The 20,371-nt window shown below is 34.9% G+C and overlaps 1 protein-coding gene across 3 annotated transcripts in view; it reads left to right on the top strand.

Moving 5' to 3' along the window:
• LOC310903394 (BEN domain-containing protein 5) overlaps nucleotides 1-20,371 on the top strand; it is a 932,737-nt gene that overhangs the window by 8,772 nt on the left and 903,594 nt on the right. For all 3 annotated transcript variants that reach the window (XM_083846602.1, XM_083846600.1, XM_083846601.1), the window contains one exon: nucleotides 8,673-8,795. In XM_083846602.1, coding sequence (XP_083702728.1) covers nucleotides 8,673-8,795 — 123 coding nt within the window. The remainder of the gene's footprint in view (nucleotides 1-8,672; nucleotides 8,796-20,371) is intronic.

The following is a 20,371-nucleotide window of genomic DNA, read 5'->3' as shown; positions in this document are numbered from 1 at the left end:
CAGATCCAAGCTAGAAGCCACAGCTATATTACCTCAGTGCTGAACCTGAATTAATTTGCATAGTACAGTTTATTATTGCTGGCACTGCATCTCATCTGTAGCTGGCTTTCTTTGGCCTTTTTCTGGATCAAAGTACAGAAGCTTGTGTCCAGCAAAATATGGTGTGGACATCCTTCAAGTACAGGTCTAGAAAGCTCCTGCTAAATCACCAGACATATAAAGATGTCAACAGTGCTAGGAACTCAATGTGAAAGGTGTAATTTTCATAAAGAGCAAAACCACTGTTTGTAAGTTTATTTAACCTAGCCAGTATTCTTGAAAGACTTCCATAGTACTTTGTACTTACTGAGGGACAGCTTTTGTGGGCCAGCATTTTGAAAGTGATAGTCAGGATTGGGGGGTATGAGATCTAAGACAAATAAAATAAATTATGCTTCAGCCTATTGATAAAACTCACATAAACCTATATCTCTGTTATATCAAGAACAATTATCACCTGTCCAGCCCACAATCCTACAGAAGAGAGGCACACCAACTTAATGACTTACAGATATTTCAACTTTAATAGGTATTGAAGGCTTTGTAGTCACAGGTCAGGATCATTGCATTGTTTGGTACGTATTAGATGTTTTAGTTGCATCTAGCTGGCTTCAATGTGAGTTACTTTTAACTCAAAGATTTATTTTGTCATGCCTTCTTTTAGTTATGCTGTCATTAAAACAATTTAGTTACGCTGTTCTCTTAGGATAAAGATGACCTGATTGGCATAGTGCACACTCCTGGTTAGGATATCATGATCTGGTTGTTGCTTAATCGCATGGCTTTCTTGTGATCTTAAACCAGAAAAAAAACAACATTTATTCTGTAATATACAGTGCAGAAAAAGGAGAAAAAAAAAGCCTCTGAGGAAGTAATGTTCCAGTTTTTGCAATAGAATATGATTTTACTGCATAGAGTAGAAGTGGGCAAGGTGTAGTCCATAGGGCAGATCTGCTGTTGCTTTGTCAGTGCAAGTATGGATTAGGTATGGTCTGGTTCAGACCTTCTGCGCTGAAATTGAAGTGTGATCTGCACCAACTAGAACTAACTGAACCGTCATCTCATGGCTGGTGCTACTGAGGTTATTCAGAAATATCTTTTAGTAAGCATTTTGTAGGTAATCATTTTGCATTTAAAAACTTTGCCAAAGAAAGGCTTTTGAATATACCCAGTACAGACATGGGTCTGATTAGTGTACCTGACAGCCTAGGCTTGGTATCCTGCTTTTGTTAAATCAGTGCTCCATACCCGGGCAACTGCTGGAACTGTGGCATGGATCTTTCCCTTCCTTTCCTCTCACTTCTTCCATCTTCCTCTATGTTACTATGAAAACAGGTGTATGAACACTGGTTTTTTTTCTTCTTTTCAATATTATGTAGCATGGGAAATATTCGCAGAATTTTAGGATGCTACCAGTGAACGCTAGTGCGTGACTCAACCACCTGCCTCTTTTTCCCATTTTGCGGATGGTGTCATGAGCTTTTGCCCTTACTTGACATTTTCTACTGACTGCAATTCCAAACCCTGCAATTGTCTGCATATTTTGACTCAGTGTTTTTTGCAGGTCATGGGCATTCCTTGTCTTTGGGAAATTGGTTGCTTACAGATTTCAAAAATGCATGGGATCTTGAGAAAAAAAGCTTTACGCGTTGAGGTTCTGTAGTACCACACAAAGCATCTGCTTTAACTCTGCCATTCCTCTTGTGCCTGAGAATCCTTAGACACAAAATTTCCTTTTGACTGGTAGGAAACACTGCTTCCCTCACAGATCTTTTGGTGACCTAGAACTTCCTATGCACTCTTTGACTGGCATTGCGGCATCTCACATTACTCATATGCAGACCTAAAACAGAGCCATCTCTTATCTTCCAGAAAGGATGGGCTTGCTGATACAATTACCTTCTTCTCAGATGCAGCTGCAAGGACTAGCTGACTTCTGGAGCTATTATTTACTGTTCTCTGCTAGTTGGGGATGTATGTCATGCGTCATATTTTTGTTTACAATTTATATGTTTTATGCTTTTGTTTGATCTGTTTTTTTGTTGTTTAAAGAAGTATTGCTACTATAGCAACTGTTGTCATGTGATACCTTTGATGTTATCAAATGCCAAAGACTTGTTAAAGAATAAATCTGTGTATCAGACGAAATTGACTGATCCTTGCAATATTTTCAAGTAAACTTATTTTTCAGTTACCTTATTTAGCATTACTAATTTTTTCAGATTTTTTTCCTTTCTGGTGATGACTGTTTTACTGGAGAGGGTAGAGATTATAAGTACAGTAAAAAGAGTAATGAAATCCGTTTTTTTGTTGTTTGAGTTTGCAACACCACTTGCTTTTTTTTTTTTTTTTTTAATTTAATTGGAAAAATCTGTTCATACCCTCCTGGACACTTTTGGTTTCACTAAAGGGATAAAGAATGTATATCCTTGGAGAGAGCCCACATTGAGGTAATAAATATTCATGAAGTAAAGCTTGAAGTTATGCTTTTAGGTTCAAGACAGGAAACAAATATTACACATAAAACAAAAAAAAATCAACACAAGTTGACTTATTTTGTTTTCCTGTAAACTTACAAGATAATGCAGGCCACTGGGAGTGAGGGATTGTTGTTCAGAGCTGTATCTGTCTGCCAGATGTTGCCTTCAGTTCAATGTTCTTCACTGGATTTTGGAAAGGAGCTATAATTGACCTTGGATTGGTAATTGGATCTCTATCTGGATCCATCCATTTTTTTTTAATGGACTGGGTGGTGGAGGTTTATTGTCATCTTTTCATACTTAATCAGCCAGTAAATTGATGGCTTTGTCTTGGGCTAAGCACCTTCTGTACTTTTTTTTATTCCTATTTCCCTTAAGGCTGCCTACTATCTGCTCAGCATAAGCGTTTAAGCACAGTATTCTTTATAGTACTGCCAAGCCTTTTGTAGAGACTCCATGCAAACATTTTTACTGATCATTGTGCTTTGATGTGTCTGCATAGGAGAACAAGGCTTTTTCCACTCTCAGGTTTGATTGAGACACCCATGCCATGCCTTCTGCATGAGTATATTGGTTTGGACATGTATATCTAAAAAAAGTCTGAGGTATTTATACGTACCTTGCCTTCTGACCCAAAAGAAAAAGTTAATGGCACATTACCCAAGGAATTGCATTAGGAAGGTTAAAAGGATATGTTGTCTGGTAGCCTCTGTAGAAACAGTAACTTGTGCAGTAGAAGTTAAATGGCAAGCTTCCTTCCTATTTATGCAACCTACCGTAAGCTTTTTCCACTTCATAGAAGAGAGCTGGCGGCTTATTTTTCCTGAGTAGTTTCAAAACTTCTGCAAAGCTCAAAAATTACCTGATAATCTCTGCTAAAATGATGCTTGTCTTTTAGTTTGCATGTTTTCTTGGTTATGAATATCTTAGTGCTGTGAGACAGTCTCTTGACAACCAGTCTGCTGGTCAAACTGTGGGAGGAAAGTAGCTGAAGAGACGCTTACTGTAAAGATGCTAAGTCTCAGATTGTGTTTCTAAATAACAATACAGCATGTTACTATTTTTTATAACTAGACCAAGTTGTATGAGAATGCCACGTGATAATCAACATTGTCCTTGTTCTGCTTGACCTGTGAAACAAGTAAAAGTGACAGTATGGGCACTGTATCTGAATGTGAAGCAGCAGGTGTGGTTGGTGCCATGTAGGGTATTCTTCCAGACCCTGGAAAGCTTAAGACCCTACTCTTAACATATTTATTTTTTTCCATTTCCTTTCAGACCATGGCAACTCTGAATTAAGTAGATTTCAGGCTGACAATGCTCTGCAGTGCGTGTAGATTCTTAGGGTCATTCCTAATCCTTGCTGCAGGATATGTGGTTGTGAAGATCAAAATTACACTACTTCTCCTTAGCATTTTTGAAGCCAGTGGAATTTAAATTCCAAGTTCCTGACTGCTGCTGCCTGTAGGATTTTTAGGATAGCTCTAGAGCTTTCAGAGCTGATAGCAGGCATAAGTTCTCCTCTGTATTGGTGTTGCTGAAGCTTATGAATATTGTAATATAAATCTTTTACTTAAAGGATTCAAAGAACAGCATAACATAATGAGTTACTAACAGTTCTTGGAATTTTCCCTACAAATGCAGATATAAAATAATTGTGTTTTTCTGATTGGTAGAGAAGATAGTTAGTGGTAAATCCCTCATAAGAGTTGCTATTCCAAAACATGAGTTGAGCAGTGTTCATTTAGAGACTTGTCACATTTAGGAGCTAATAGGAGGTTTGTTGTCATCTGAAAAAAATTCTGTTTATTGCAAACTATGCTGAGAGTTCAGATTCACTTCTCCGCATGGGTTTGCAATAACTCTACTGCTCATGGCTGATGAGGGTCTTTGCTAGGACGCTCAGAGACTTTCCACATTCTGGGTGATGGGAATCTGGTTATTAGATCTTTACACATTAACTTAGCCATTAAGTTTCATGATGTCACTGAAAATAATACAATTTTCCCAACGCATTTTGTAGAGCCAGTGACTTGATTTTGGTATGTTACTCAGAAACCGTTTTTTCTTCTGAACAGTTTGGCCTAAAGTAGAATATCTGGATTGATCAAAACCCATTAGGAGAGCTAACCTACACTAGGTTCATGATCAAAGCTGGAGTGAATTTGCTCATTTCCTGTGAAGAACAATGCAGCAGTATTTATTTGACCGTACAGAAGAGGTGAAGTTAAAATGAAAATTATCAAATTCAGAAACTTTATTTCATGTTTGTTTGTCCTGATGTAAAGGGTGGTACCTTATCAACAGCAGTAGTAGTTCTATAGCTATTGACAGAAGAATCAGTAGTAAGATGTATAATTTTGTTGTTATAACAGAAAAAGTTGAGGCATCTGAATTACATTTGTAATATTTAAAGAAACTCTTCTATAATGTTCAGTTGCAGTTATTGTATCTTTTCATGTTACCTTCCCTTCCTAATTGGCTATCAATGTTAGGCAGTAAATCAGATTATAAGAATTATGCAGGTTTACCAGGAAAATTTTTCTGTGTCTGTTTTAATGTAGCTGTGCTTTCCTTCTACTTAATGTAGTATGAGGGTAGCTGCCGGCTGCCACCTCCATAGATCCCGAAGTTTGTCACAGCTGGAGGTGGGCTTGTTGTTTATTCAATTCAGAGAATAACTATTATTTACTTCCTCCAGAAGCTTTTTTTTTTTTAAGAAAATGTACCTAAATTTGCATGATGTTTACTGTAGCAAATTCTGTTTTCGTATCTGCTTAAATAAAAAAAAAAAGTGTTGGCGTTATCATTTGAACTTAAGAATAGTAAGAAGCTCTAGAAGTTTCTAAACTTTTCCGCCTAAGAATCCCAGTCCCTTTTAACTGATTCTGTTCATTTTCACTACTTTGATATGAAATATTTCTACAATGGCAATAGTGAAGAGTGCAGATACCTGAATACTGTCCAACTTTTGTAGTTAGTTACAGAGATTTCAGACACCTACAGATCTTATACTTCATAGAAAATTGCCATTAAAGTTTAATACTGTGGTAAAAGTAAATCCTAGGAATCTGCTGTAGACTCCAGTTTAAGCTCTGAAGAATTAGAATAAAATATCCATGTGTCTTACAACCTATAAGAAAAATAATTGACAAAATAAGACGTGCAGTATGAGAAGATTTCTTTGCTAAGTTACTCTTGCCTTTGCTTGTCTTATCTAACCTTTTTTCAAAGGAGAACAGGTTCTCCTTAGGAGTAATGTGCAGTATATTCTTCAGTTAATTCTTTTCTCCCCCTTCCATTTTGTTTGAGATTGAGCTACGGTTTCCCTTCCCCACCACGCTCTGTCGCCTCTCTGCCTTTGGCCAGAAACACCTGCTCCAGCTGTGGGGACAGGATCTCTTTGCTGGCCTGGGGGCTCGCAGCTCGGTGTAACGTAGCTCTCCATCTGAAGGTGGTGATGTATTCTCAGCAACACTTGCTGCATCTGCTGAACAGATGGGCGTGAAGCCGTGCCGCGTAATCTCGTAATACAGCAACGCAGGCTAGTTTAGGCGTTTCCTTTGTCACCTGAGTAGGACATGCCAACACGGACATTTGCTCTTGTGCTATAATAGCATGACGTTCAAAGACTGCTGTTTCACATGTTAGTGATTAGATAATATAACTCAAAATATAACAACAGTATATTCTGAATATTCAAAGTACTGTGCCGTAAAGAACCTGAAAGAACAGGTTAATACTGTTAAATGACTATGAGTCCAGGAAGAAGAAATGGAAACTTTTTGCTAGGACAGAGTTTCTTGACATCTTTCTTCTGCGTGATGCGAAGACTTCCCCTGGCAGATTGTCCAGTTTGTCAGTTAGGTGGAAAGGGAGACGTAGCTGTCTCCTGCCTGCTTGTCTCACCACTCTCTTACGGTGGCAGTGTTATGAATGTAATCTCTTCTGATTTCGTCTTTATCTAAGTGGTGTTTACCAGCTATCTTTTAAGAATTAAAAGAAGCCTATTATTTTTATCTGAGACTTGCTAGTGGACATTTACCAGCAGAAATTCAGTCTCTAGTCTGTTGGCTCTCTGCCTCCTATTATTTCACTTTGATTCTTGACAGCTCCTGTATTCTTGGTGGAGATCTACAGGTTTTCCCTGATTTATTTTTTTGTATCCTTGTTTCCATGTGTTGGATTACAAATCATTATCTTGACTAACTGCAACAGGAGGCTCTTAATCAAAGTGGCACTGGACTGGAACTTGGGAAATGTTTTTTCTGTGGCTGTTGTTCCAAATGGCAGGTTGCATGATGCAGTGGGATGAATTGTATTGAGTGACACGATCATGGCTATACACAGAGTCCTTGCTCAAGTCCAAGTTTGCCTCTGGTGTTACCAGTCTTTAAGCAAAATGTAGCAGCACTGCTGCCAAACTCTGCAGGGTAAAATACATATAGCTGAAAATATCAGAAGTAAGTAGCAATTTTACATTTAAAGAAAACACTTTAAATGCCCTAGATTGCTATCTGTGAATAATTATTCAGTCTAAAACAAATAACTTTGAGGTAGCAAGTAGTAATTTTGCTAAAGAAAAAATAGTACATGCTATTTAATTTTTTAAAATTATTTATTTTTATTTATTTTTTTAAATATGAAAAGGTCTACATTCTCCTGGTTCTGTTACAGGACTTCTCAGAGAAAGTAAGTTTCAAATTTCTTCTTTGGGAAGACTATGAATTTATATGCCAAGTGTTGAGGTGGATATACGTATTTTTTAATCCAGGATTTATATACCTCTGAAAATATGGGTGGATAATAGAAAGGCTGACAGACCCTTTAGCTGTGGTGTCACATACATTGATATAATTTGTTACCTCAGCTAAGGTGTTTTGCCGCAAGAGGTGGAGTACATTTATATATGGAAAGGTCAGTTTTAATTAATAAGCTGTTTTCATCATTCGGGGTGATATGAATTGCTTGTAACATTAGTGTGAAATAGTTTTCAATATAAAAATAAAACAAATTGAGCTTTATGTCACATTCATCATCCCCCAAACCCATTTAAATGTCAAAAAATCAGTACAGACCAAAAGTCTATTTCTAGAAGCCTCAGTAGCCCTATTTATCAGAGTGAAATAAGATATTATCATCCCATTATTCCGTCACATGCCTTCTGCACTTGAAGACATACACATTACTTCTAGTTTTCTCTAACACAGAAGATAGTTTTTCTATTGTTACACATTTTTTTCCAAACAGTAAATAGTGAAGAGACAATGTCAGAACGTACAGCTAGTTATATTATTATGTATCTCTTTCATTAAAATGTAATATTCATGTATAATGTAATATACAAATATTAACTTATTTTCTTCTGTATTTCTCAAATGAAAAAAAATCAGTGTTCTTTCATCCCTACTTGGAAACAATTTTTTTGCACACTGCAATTTGCTAGACAGTATAATTTGACTGTGAGAACAAGGTTTTCAATATATACACTGATGATGTATTTTGACGAAAATCATTCAGTAGTATCAAAAATTTGTCCTCATTTAATTACAAAATAAAAAAAATTGATTTTTTTCTCTGAGTTCGTTTTCTGAGCTTTGTTTGCTGAGCAAGCAAGGCTTGCATCATCACATCTCTGTGAAAGTATGTCTCTCCCTTTTAATAACTTTAAATTTTCAAATAATAGTGGGACTTAACAGTTTCAGAGGTTCTTAGTTCATATAAGATGCATGAAAATGGGCAAAGTGATAGAGGAAAACCATCCCTTTAGTGCCCATAGCAAGGAAGATGCTGCTGTAGGAGTTCAATTTTAGGGAATCCATGCAGAATATCAGAGAGCTCTCCATGTTAGAGTTTCAGTCAAAAGTAGTAGATTCAAATGGAGATCAGACTTCATTGCATAAGGGAGTGTTCAACTGCCAGACATGCAAGGGCAAGAAACCAGGCTGTATGATTTGTTAGAGAAGCTTTAATATATGAGGCCATTCTTTTATACAAATTCTTAAGTGAATTTTGAAAAGAAAGTTCATTTACTGGTGTATATTTTAAATTGTGCAAATTCCATGTTATTTGGAAAAGCATGGGGAGAATATCCTTCAATTGTTTTTTATTGTTTTTCATGCTTATGCTTTATTTCTGCTTTTACTGCAACAGGTAGTGACGTAGGAGGTGATGATATCATAGCAGGGAACGTGAGCAAGTACACTGTTCTCCCGGCTGGTTATTGTGGACAGCCTAAAAAAGGACATCTTATATTTGATGCCTGTTTTGAAAGTGGTAAGCATTTTCAGCATTACTTTATGTAACAGCTGCCAATATATTAATGCTTATTACTGTATCGCTCATCTTTATAAAAATCATCTTAATTCTAAAGGTTTGTATTAAATACTGTTTTACTCACTGATTCTCTTCAGAGTATGACATAAAACCAGACTGCTCAAATGTAAAAAAGATATATGAAGTTTGTTATTACCTGTAATGTGCATTTTATCAGGTCCATCTCTCTTATCCCATGTAGATAAATTAATGGATTTTATTCTATTATTATATGTATTATTATCATATGCAGTATTTATTATTAACTAGTCAAAGATGTAGGATATAAAAATGTTATTTTATACTGTAATTTGCCAGGTTAACTCCCTCAACAAAGTTTCAAAGCGCTAAGTCTATCCTTGCATAGCTGGAAGACTTTAAAAATGTGTCTTTAAATATGGTTCTTATTCGTGTTTCTTGTGGCCAAATTCTGTGCTGCTGAGATTATTGGAAGTTCTGCCTCTGATGTCAATAGGAGTAGAATTAGTTTTTAGGAAACTACTGCAAATTGAAAGAGAAACTATTTTTGCAAGTGTTATAGTTAGTATATTAATTTGAAGAATATTTTAAATCATGTATGTTTATATGCATGTGGGGGGTATGTAGTTAAATACATATATATAAGTATGTAGCCACATTTTGTGTTACATATATGTTTGTCTCCAGATTTGTTAGCTTGCATCTATTATTATTGGCTTACAGACCTGCAGAGCACTGTTAAACACCATATGTACAAAAGGCATTTGGCAGGAAAAACTGTAGTTTCCAGAGTGATTTATATGAGAGGTGCTGGTAATGCCAAAACTGCTACAGTGTCATGTAAAACGATTTTCTTATAAAGAGTTACATCCCTAAGGGGTAGTATAGTGGCTGACAATTCCTGGAAAAATATTAGATTGAGTTATTTAAATCCTTTGATTGCATTGTGTAAAAGGTGTAAATGATGCAGTTGTGTAGTAAAGAATATTTGGTTTTTAGAGTATATATCTGAAAGTTCAGACAATACTTACATATTTTAAAAAAATACTTTGGATGCTATTTCGTAATGGTTATGAATTTGATTTTTTTTCATCAGAAAACAATTTATGAAATTAATCAGTGGGCCAAGCTGAGAAATTTACTTTATTGTGTTAAGCTGCCATGCAATGAAAAGGATCAATTGCAGCTATCAAATGATTTGTGAAGCAATGTGAATCATTCCATTATGGTTTAACTCCAATTTTTAAGCAACAGAATTAATTATATTTTTAAATTAAAACACTTCTGTCGTTCAAAAGTGATGTTCATACTTTGACAATTATAGCATGTGATAGAGACAGGTGCTATATGAAATACTTTGTTTATTTACACCGTAGCGTGATGAGTCTCTGATGTTGCTTTGCATATTCAGACACCTCCAAAATACAAATATGAATAAAATTAATAACTTCATTTATTTTCTCATAATGACAATGTATTAGCAAGAACAATAACAATGCGTATACTTCATTTGTAAATTCACTTTAACTATTGTTTATGTCAGCCAAGTAATTGCTTACAGTACCTTAATGGGTCAAAGCAAATTAACTGATTATTGGATATTTTATCAAGTTGTTAATAACTCTGTAATCTATCTCCTCATATCTTCCAAACAGTAGTATAAGACACTTGTACAAAAATGTATTGATAAGCTTTGAGTACCACCTTAAAATTGGCAATAGCTATACATGTTATATACTATTGGATTTGCTGTTTTCAAAGAACATTTTTTTTAACAGTTGACATTAATTCTGTAATAATTCCAAGTTATGTTATCTTATAGACCTAAATATACTTGAATACCTGAAGATAGAGCTGTGCTTCATCCATTATGATGATATTATTATTAAACGTGTCATTGAAATCTGAGATCCCTCATACTTAGGAGGTGTTACAGTTTTTTTTTACAGTTAAAATTTTGTAAGGATTTATTTAATCTTTATAAATAAATTCAATGCAATTAAAAAACAATAGTTATAATAAGTGATGATTGTAGCTCTCTATCTAATGTAACATTAACAGAACTTATGTCATTGTTTTATATAATGCTTTCACTGGAAGTGATCATGGTCCTGATGAAACTATGATAGAGTGGAGCAAAACTGTCTGGACAGTGGTGCTCAGGGAGTATTTTTTGATGATTTGTTTTCAAAACAGAAGTTCTGTTAAATGTGATTCCACAAGTGACTTTCCTGTCTTTGGCTGCATTCTGTGTTTTCTTGAAATATCTAGTTGATAGAACTGAAGGCTCCCTTCCAGACCAATTTTTCAGTGACTCTTTTATTTTATCTTGCAGAACTGGAAGTAAGTACCTTTTCAGAACAAATAAATAATATTAAACTTGCAGAAAACAGGAAAAATAATAAAGCATATAGAAGAAATGCTATGAATGCTTTATTTTTGTAATGGCTATCATTGTTGTATTAAGTAGTGTTGAGGAGTATGAATTTGAGACAGAGGTGTGTTTTTATGTAGTCTGAAAAACAATGTCCATTTTGCTGTTTAGAAGGGCCTTGTTTTTATAAAAATCATTAAAAAAAAAAAAAACCCACCAAAGTAGACATGGAGATTTCTTTTTAGTCCTCTCTCCTGTTGAAAAGCAAAACACACTACTTTTGCTATTCCTGAGAGATACTTATTTTTCTTCCTCATAGAGAATTTAAGTGAGGAAAGTTTCAATGAGAAAGCAGCAATCCATTCTAATGCTGCAGTTTGCTCATTATGTGAAACTTTTTCTTTCAATGTAGAAATGTTCTTACCAAAAATGCATTATTTTCCAGTACTGCAGACAGCAGTATAGACAGCAGATTGTTCCTTTCTTCTTTGACTTAGTGGAAAGCTATAATATCTTGCCTTGACCTTTCCCTCCTCACGTTAAATAACTGCTATTTTTTTCAATTGTTCCTTAGTGGTTGTGTTTTCCAAATTTCGTATCATTCTTTATTTCCTCTGGACCGTCTCCAGCTGTTCCATGCCTTTCTTGACATGCAGTGATCCTAGGCAAACATGATACTCAGATATGCTGGTGCCAGTACTATGTATTGTTTATTACATGATATGCCTTGCAATATATTTACTTCTGCTATGTGACACAGTCCAATCTTTTTCACAATAGCATGACACTGTTGACTTCTTTTGAATTTGTGATCCCTTATGTTCTCCAGATTCTTTTCAGAAGAGCCAGCTAACCAGTTTGTAGCTTGCACCTAACTTACTCTCAATTAATTTAACTAGTGAAAGAATGTTTGTGGTAAAATAAATACTGTCATCGTAAATGAAGAATGGTGGTTGAATCCTTTATCTTATAAATAACAGATGGAGGAGTAAAGGAGGGAGAGAGTAATCAACTTGCAAGTACCTAAGGAATTTGAATTTGTGTTCCCATATTTCAACCTAATGTTCTAACAACTGGAATCTTTCTTGTTGTCTTTATTATTATTTAACAATATATGAGACCAATAGAAATTTTTCATATTCACTTATCATTAGCATAAAAGAAACTGCTGAAAATTTAGATTTCTTGTGTACCACAATTTAATTTTTGGATGCCAATTTTCACAACAAACATGATTTACCTTCAAGGGAGAATGGAAGCATGGTTATCTCTGCGTAGTATCAATTTGAAGGAAATAAATGTCACATTTGAAATGTGTAAATTTGTGTCAGTTATAATTCCTTTTCCTATTATTCTTTACAACTTTAAATTATCAACATAGTATTTGTTCAGCAGCAATGCAGTGCTCTACAAATGTTTTTCTGACATCCTATCTGCTCTGGCAAAACTGGGAATTTTTCAAAATATAGTGCTTCTAGGAAATGTATGTATTCACTCCTGCTATATGATGAAATCCTTCCTGAGTGTGTAAGGCTCAAACTTTCTTGTTCTTCAGGGAATCTGGCACCTTGATATTCAGGGTGAATTTGTATTTCAGTCATTTTATGTTTTGTGGATCTAAATGACTTTTAATTTAGCTAGTTGCCTGTACTATCTTATATTGGCATGGTGCATGTTATTTCTGATTTCAATTTAGTCAGCAGCTTCTTTGGTATTGTGGTTACTGTTTATTTTTATTTGTTTAATCATTTTTGGAGACAATACCTCCAGTACTGAAAAACTTTTTTTTCTGTGTACTTATGTAACTGCTTTGCTTTCCTTTGCAGGAGGTCATACTATTTACTATTTTCTTGTGATAGACATGAAACCTTTCAAACCTGTTTTGCAGAGTGAGCAAAGAAAACACGAAGCAAATGTCTTTAAAGATAAACCAGTATTTTATGGTGCTGATGCCAGTTCAACCTTTCATGAAGAGCACCAGTCTTATCTTCTCACTCTACAGAAGGGAGGATTTTGGTAGTGATCCCAAAGCATGGCAACTTCAAGGGTTTGACCATAGCTTATGCAGGCTGCAGAAATGTCTTTTATGTCAGGACTTAGAGAAAAGGAAGGACCCATAGCTGACAGTGACATCACTACTTTCTTCTAAGTCCCCAAACATGATGAAATAGGCCAGAGTACAATGAGTTGTAAGGGGTTAGAAACACAATTGCAACTATCCTGGAGCTCTGAAATAGATCACAAAACCTGAGAAGCTCATGGTCATGGGGATCTTTTTCTTTTTTCTTTTTTTGGTCATAAGACTGAAATCTACAGATTTTAGTTTATTCTATCCTGTGAGAGTTGGAGACTTACTAGATTCTCTGAGTGTTCAAACAGTTTGAGTTCCTTGCACACTCATCTCATAAATCAGAAGAAACCTCAAGCATGCTGGATTCTTGGAGTACTCTAGAGGGTGCCATCAGACAACATGGATGACTTGCTCTTTAAAATGCCTTGGTCTGACTAGAGTCTGTCAACACCTGTTCTAGGAGGGTACGAAGCATGGCGCACACTGTCATGCAGGCTATGTTACTACTGCTACAGAAGTGTACCTTCAAAAAGTCCATGAGAGATGTCAACCACTCAGCACCCATCTTGTTCACTGCACTGGTCATAGTACTTTGATAGGACCAAATTTCCTCTGAGTTGAGAATACATTTATACCCACAGAGGCTTGCAAACATTTTTTCGCACGGTGCAAAGACCGTGTTTACAGGGTGTTGTTGCCTTTTCATCTCAGCCATCGAGTGCTTTCAAGACGGGCTTAAGATGGGTATACCTTTTGCTTCCCCTGGCTCTTGACTTAAAGAACTGGCATATGGAAGAACGTTGATGCTTCCAGCTGTGGCTTCACTGAAGAACAAAGCAAGAATTCAAATATTGTTTATTTTGTTTGGTATCATCTAGATCGCCAGTCACCTTGAGAGTGTTGATTAGTAAATCCGGCCTGTGCGTACTTCTGGATCAATCCCAGCACCTTCTGTTTTGCATGGCCGGATGTCATAGGGAACATGGGAGGAAGCTGGAGTTAGGGGGTAGACTGTTACGTGTTGAGTTGCAAGGATGGTTTTTGTGACGGAAGAAAGAACAGAAAAAAACCTAAAAACCCAAGTCTGACAGTTTCTGCTGTTTGTGGCTCAAATTGATTATTTTATAATTCCATTTGAAGATTGAAGGAATAAGGTTAGCTCAGAGAGGTTCTTAAATCTCAGCATTCATACTGTTAAATACAGGGGCTTTTTATAAGGTTTTGAAAATACATATTTTGGCTTGTTAGTCAAATATAATGCTGTTTAAATGTTAAAAATACTGTGTTTCTTGAAATTAGAAATGAAGCTGCCGTCTGCTTTTATTCTCATTTCAGCCAGAAAGTGGAACTCCGCCAAGAGTCATTAAATCTTCCATCCTTTGGATGAATTCTTATTTTTTTTATGAAAAAAATGTTATGATTGGGTAATTTGTGTATTGTGGTTTATGTTCAAAAGGTTGTAATTAAAGTTTTGTAAAATTTTAGATTCAACCTCAATTACTGTAAACCTCATATTATTATGTTGATAGATACACAACCACCTTGCAGTAAAAACATTTGACAAACATTGGTTTGTCTTTTCTTGTAGCAGGTTTATCAAAAATTTCATATTAGAAGCCCAATAAAAATAATTCAGTGCTGATGGATTGCAAATGATTTTAATCAGCTGGAAAAAGTTAAGATCTACAATCTATTAAGATGTCTCATGTGACTGAGGAGTACTCTTGTATCATTTTTGTTAAGGTTTTAAATATCTTTCTATATTTCAAAAATAGGGTAATGCACTTATAAAACACTTTACACAACACTCAAACTTGCAGTAAGTGATTGTAATTCCACTGATCTCTTTGTAAGCACTTACAGGCGTGAAATAGGCCATTGAGCTTTACCATGAAAGATATCTTTTGAACAAAAGCAAAGATAGTATAGGATGAACTGCCCTTTGGGGATGCCTGTGTCCCAGTTGCTAAGACCTAACATGTAACTTTAGACAGCTAAAATTAAATGAGATTAATCTTACTTGTGATTACTAAAATATTGTAAAATTTGAGTTATAAGGCATTTATGAAATGGGCACTTTTGTTTGTACAAAGTTTAAAAATGAAAAATACAGACATGATGCTGTTAACATTATGTTCAACAACAACAAGTGAAATTGACCCTAGAAAATAGTTAAGTTATAGCCATCTAATGTACTATTGTAATATGCTTCCAAAATTGTCAATACAAGCTGATCCTGAGTGTGTGTACATTTAGGTGAACAAAAATACCCTTCTTCACCTTATTTCACTGGCACTGCTATAATATCCGAGAACAGGAATAAAGCAATACAAGCACGGGTAATAATGGTGAAGTAATAGAAATAAAGAGTGGAAAAAAACCACAAATGTTTAAAGTTACTTTCTTCCATTGTATCTAAACACAGTAGAATACATTATTTTTTTGAGCAAAAAACTATTTTTTATTACAAATTTCCTGGTAGGCTGTGTTCAGCCAGAATCACTAAGTCATGTAGACTGTTTTGGCTTTCACTTTTATGTGAATACTCACATGCAATGTAGAAACAGAAGAAATGAGTGTTGATATAATCAGTAATGATGTCTGTTTTCAGTCTATTTTTGTGGCATCAAGGTATGTCTGATTAATGAAACACTTCATTTTCATTATTTTCTTATATGTTGGCAGTTATTTATGCTCTGTTTCACATGAAGGTATTAAGTAGTTATCGCTACCAGTAGGGATAATTTTACCAATGTGTTCATTTTGTGGAAATGTCTGTTCCCAATTCATTGTAGTATTATTCTCTTGTAGTATCAATACTTGTGTACTAGTGCAGGTTAGAAGTCACACAAAAATTAAGAAGAAAAGATTGATTTTTTTTTTTAATGATGACCCTAGGCATAGATTAATGGATGTAGCATGCGCAAAGTGATATCAGTTAACATATATGACATTACTCAGATGTCTCAAACTCCGGAAAAAGCATGTGAATGATTTATGGAATTGATATTAATCTCTTTCCAGTAAATGCATTACTAAAGTTACATGGGAAATTGATGTTACTACTGTAATGCCAAATTAATTTATTTCTTGCTAGGTCAGCATTTCAAATAGAACTAAATGTTAACCTTTTAAATATCTAAACAGAATATAGCATGGAAGTCAATTTTACAAATGGGGCAGTGCTTAGTGTTGATGTGATATCAGCTAACAAATACAACATTAATCAAGTATCTTAACTTGTGGGAAATGGATATTAATGACTTACGGTGCTAATGACAATGTGATAAGAATTAGTATAACAGCATCAGTAAAAAATTAGTATATTAATTGTAGTCGGTGTACTGATTGTCATTTTCTCAGTCAGTTTCTCTTCTGATATTCATGTTACCTTCTTTTCAAAGACCTAGCCTATCCCTCCTGCCTCTTACCGTGTTTGTACCCCTCAGCAAGCACAAGCACAGAAGAGGTTGATTTGCTGTTTAACTAACCTAAAGAAGGAGCAGAATAAGCAACTGGAAATGGAAGCAGTCTTAGATGGGATAATTTTAAGTTCAGAGCAGATTTGCACTAGCCTGTGTATGAGGAACAACCAAATGAAATAGAACTCCTTAGTCTGGAAAAGAGACAATTGATGAAGAACATCTTGGAGATCTGTAAAATCATAATTCTCAGTCAAAATTACAATGAATAGGGAACGGTGTTTCCTTCTCTTTTCTTTATACAAAAACTAGGGACTAGCAGGTGAAACTAGCAGTTGACAAGTTGAAAGAAGACAAAGGGAAATGGTTCCTCACATTTTGTTTAATTAAGCTGTAGAGCTTCCTGTTGTATGTTGTGGATGCTAAAAGTTTATGTGTGTCAAAAACAGCTGACAAGACCAGGGAAGAAAAAATCAGTTGAGATACACTGACAACATCTCTGGCTTAGAAGTTTCATAAACTGCACGTTGTAAATTGAGGGACTGTTCTGGGGAGGTATCTAAATGATTGCTTTGTTCCGTGGCCTTCTCTAGGGATCAATTTCTGGCACAGTTGCTGGGCTAGACCTTGATCTGACCTGGTACGTCTGGATAAATGCTTAATCTTTTTTAGTTCATACAGTAATCTTTTACATTTTCGTGTTTTCTAAAAATAGATTACAGGTTATATTTACAACATTAACTTCATGCAAAGCTGTAATTTGGTCAGACAATAGCAAGGAAAATCTTACAGTTAATTTTTCTGTTCAAAATAATTTTCTTCTGAAGGTAGTAATTGAAGATGCTATTCTAACATTAACAATAGATGTCCACAATCACACCCGATGCAGATCATTTCTTAAGATTTATTTCTATACATTCCTAGTATTTATTTACATTTCCATCACTTACATTTTTGGTGGGATTTTTCTGAACTTGCTCTTTGTCAAAGAATGAATAAGAATAATAAAAAAAATTTCATACAAAGATGAAGCTATTTTTGAGAATAAGCAGAACGATTTTCACATATACTAGGTTTTGAGATAAATTTTCCAGTTTCCATTTTTCTGGCTCTGTTCAAATTTTTCCATCTGGAAAAATGATAGTGGGAAATATAAGAAAGAATAGCAATGTCCCTGCCAGTGTGAAGGAACATTACATTACACTGAACAAATATACTTATCTGAATGTACAATCACTGAAATAAATGCAGCTGTGTTTATTTCAGCATAATCAGATATATTTGAATATAAAATCGTTGACATAAATGCAGCTGTGTTTATTTCAAACTGCACATGTTAATATGAACATGAATGTGACATCAGTTAATCACTTGTGAATGTATAGAGGTAGGTGTATATAGTGGCACAATAGAGGCCTGTGACAGTTGAAAGTAGCAGAAAAAAATCCAGCTGAGTTTGTGATTTACCTAAGGATATTTATAACAGCATTGGAAGTCAGTGATGAGGAGAAGCAAAATTCCCTTATAAAATGTGAATAAATCTATAGTTACTCTATAGAGAAACAGGTGACCTATTCTTTAGTTACTTACTAAGGAAATAATTGCTTTGAATAATTTTTTCTTAAAATAGAGAATCATGTTAGTTTTCAGCAATTGTTGGGTCCAGGTCAATCACTTCTGATGGGTGTAATCGGTAGCATTGCAGATATTATCTTAGGTTTTTCTCTGATTTTGAGCCTTGAGAAGAGCTACTAGCCACCCTTCAGAATTTCATGGTACTTGCTGGGTACTCACATCTAGGGAAAATCCAGTGAAGAGCAGTGCCAGTGGGAAAATTTTAGCATCATTTATTTTGTTAGGGATGCTTCTCCTTCCTCTTTCGCCACAGTAGTTCTCTGCCTTCCCTGTCCTGTTTATATCCTTTATCTCTGTCTTTTTGAATTAGAGCTATCCAGAATTAGAAGAAATTTGTAAGTGTTCTTTACTCTGCTTATGCAGACAGTGCTCTGTAGATGGATCAGAAAGAATGGCTGTACTCAGAATAAAATGTCAAGTGGAACCAGAACAGTAAATATTTCGGACCTAAGAGGTAGTGGAAAGGCTTTATTTTCTCCTTGGAGAAGGCTGAAATATTCTGCTAGACTAAATAGCTGTGTTTTGTTCAGTTCAATAACCTGCATTATTATTTCTCTTTTGAAGAAGACAGCAGCACAAAAGACCTGGTTCTTGACTACCTTGCACCTTCTGCAGTGAATTTCAGCTTTGTGAAATGAGAGCAAAATGGTTGAGAAATGTTGAGTACTTTGCCTCAGTTTCATATGAAACAAATGATGAATGAAATTTAGGAAATTTCACATCCTGTATTATGTCTACTGAAATTTGGTGATGTTATAAAGAATAAGGAAAGAGGCTAAAGCAGTGAAAATAAAGGATGAATTGAAACATTTGCATCAGGTCCTGTACTCAAAGGCTGCATTGGCACAGCAGTGTGGTGCTGCTATTTCTCTGCTCTGAGCAGAGGGGTTGGACTAGGTCATCTCCAGAGATCCCTTTGAAGTCATTTAGAAGATAACCATTTTTTTTTCCCCCTGAAATTAGAATATACTTCAGATAGTTTTTTTTTGTTTTGTTTTGTTTTTCCCAGTCCCTCTGAATTGTTTATAAATTCTCAACTACCTACCGTTCCAAAGTTAACAATACAAATTAACATCTTTGCTCACTTTAGCTACCACTGTAATGCGCGAAGAGGCAAAACTCTGAAATGCATCATGGTCTGTTCTTTTGAAAGAACGCTGGCTGAAAAACATACTTCAGAAGAGGTGCTTCTACATCAGATATACATTTTTATTCTCTGAGTGATACTATTTGATTTTTAGGAGAAAATATTTTGCTCAGCTTAACAGTACTTTGGAAACATTTTGAATACATGTAGAGCTTTGTTTTTTATTGATTCTGTTTAGTAACCTAATTGCCTTCTAGGTCTGGCCTTTAGCATGCTAATTTTGATTTAGTGTTTGTATTTCTGAAAACAAACTGGGAACAAACCATATATTATCACTGTGTGTTCTTTAGACAGCTACTGGGATTCCAGATCTGCTACAGTAACATAATGTGAAGGTAAATTACCATAATGCATTAAGGGGCTATTATTATATTCTAACAATTTGTGGTAAAATCACATCTCTGTTTTTCTCTTCTGAATCCGTAAGATAACTTTTTGTTCATAAGAACTATGATTTAATCTCTCTTAAAAAAATGTTTATTGGTGCTACTGTACTATATTATAAATAATTCATTATTAGTAGCCTTTTCAAAGATGGTAAATGAATGTCAAATTCCTGATGTGAAAAATTTTAATCTTTTTTCATGAATACAATATAAAAATGCATAGAGCTAAGGAATGATACATGTAGTTTTTTTTTCTTTTGTTTCACCATTATGATAGCTTAAGAAATTATGTTTACAGTGACTTTTGAAATGATTGATTAATATTTTTTTGGAGATTTATATCCCTTTTTTTTTCTTCCAGTTTTTTTATTTAGTTATATTAAAGTTCATTTATATAAAGCCTTTCATATATCTTTCATGTTGTTGTTAAGTTGTATGATGACATTTCTTCAATGCTCTAATGATCATATAAATGTATATATACCTGCACTGAGCTGACTGCCACTTGTGTAGACATTCACAT

The sequence above is a fragment of the Anser anser genome (genome assembly GCF_964211835.1).
Source record: "Anser anser genome assembly, chromosome: 8".
Lineage (NCBI taxonomy): Eukaryota > Metazoa > Chordata > Aves > Anseriformes > Anatidae > Anser > Anser anser.
The sequence above is the reverse complement of the archived record's forward strand: the minus strand, read 5'-3'. Positions and strand labels throughout refer to the sequence as shown.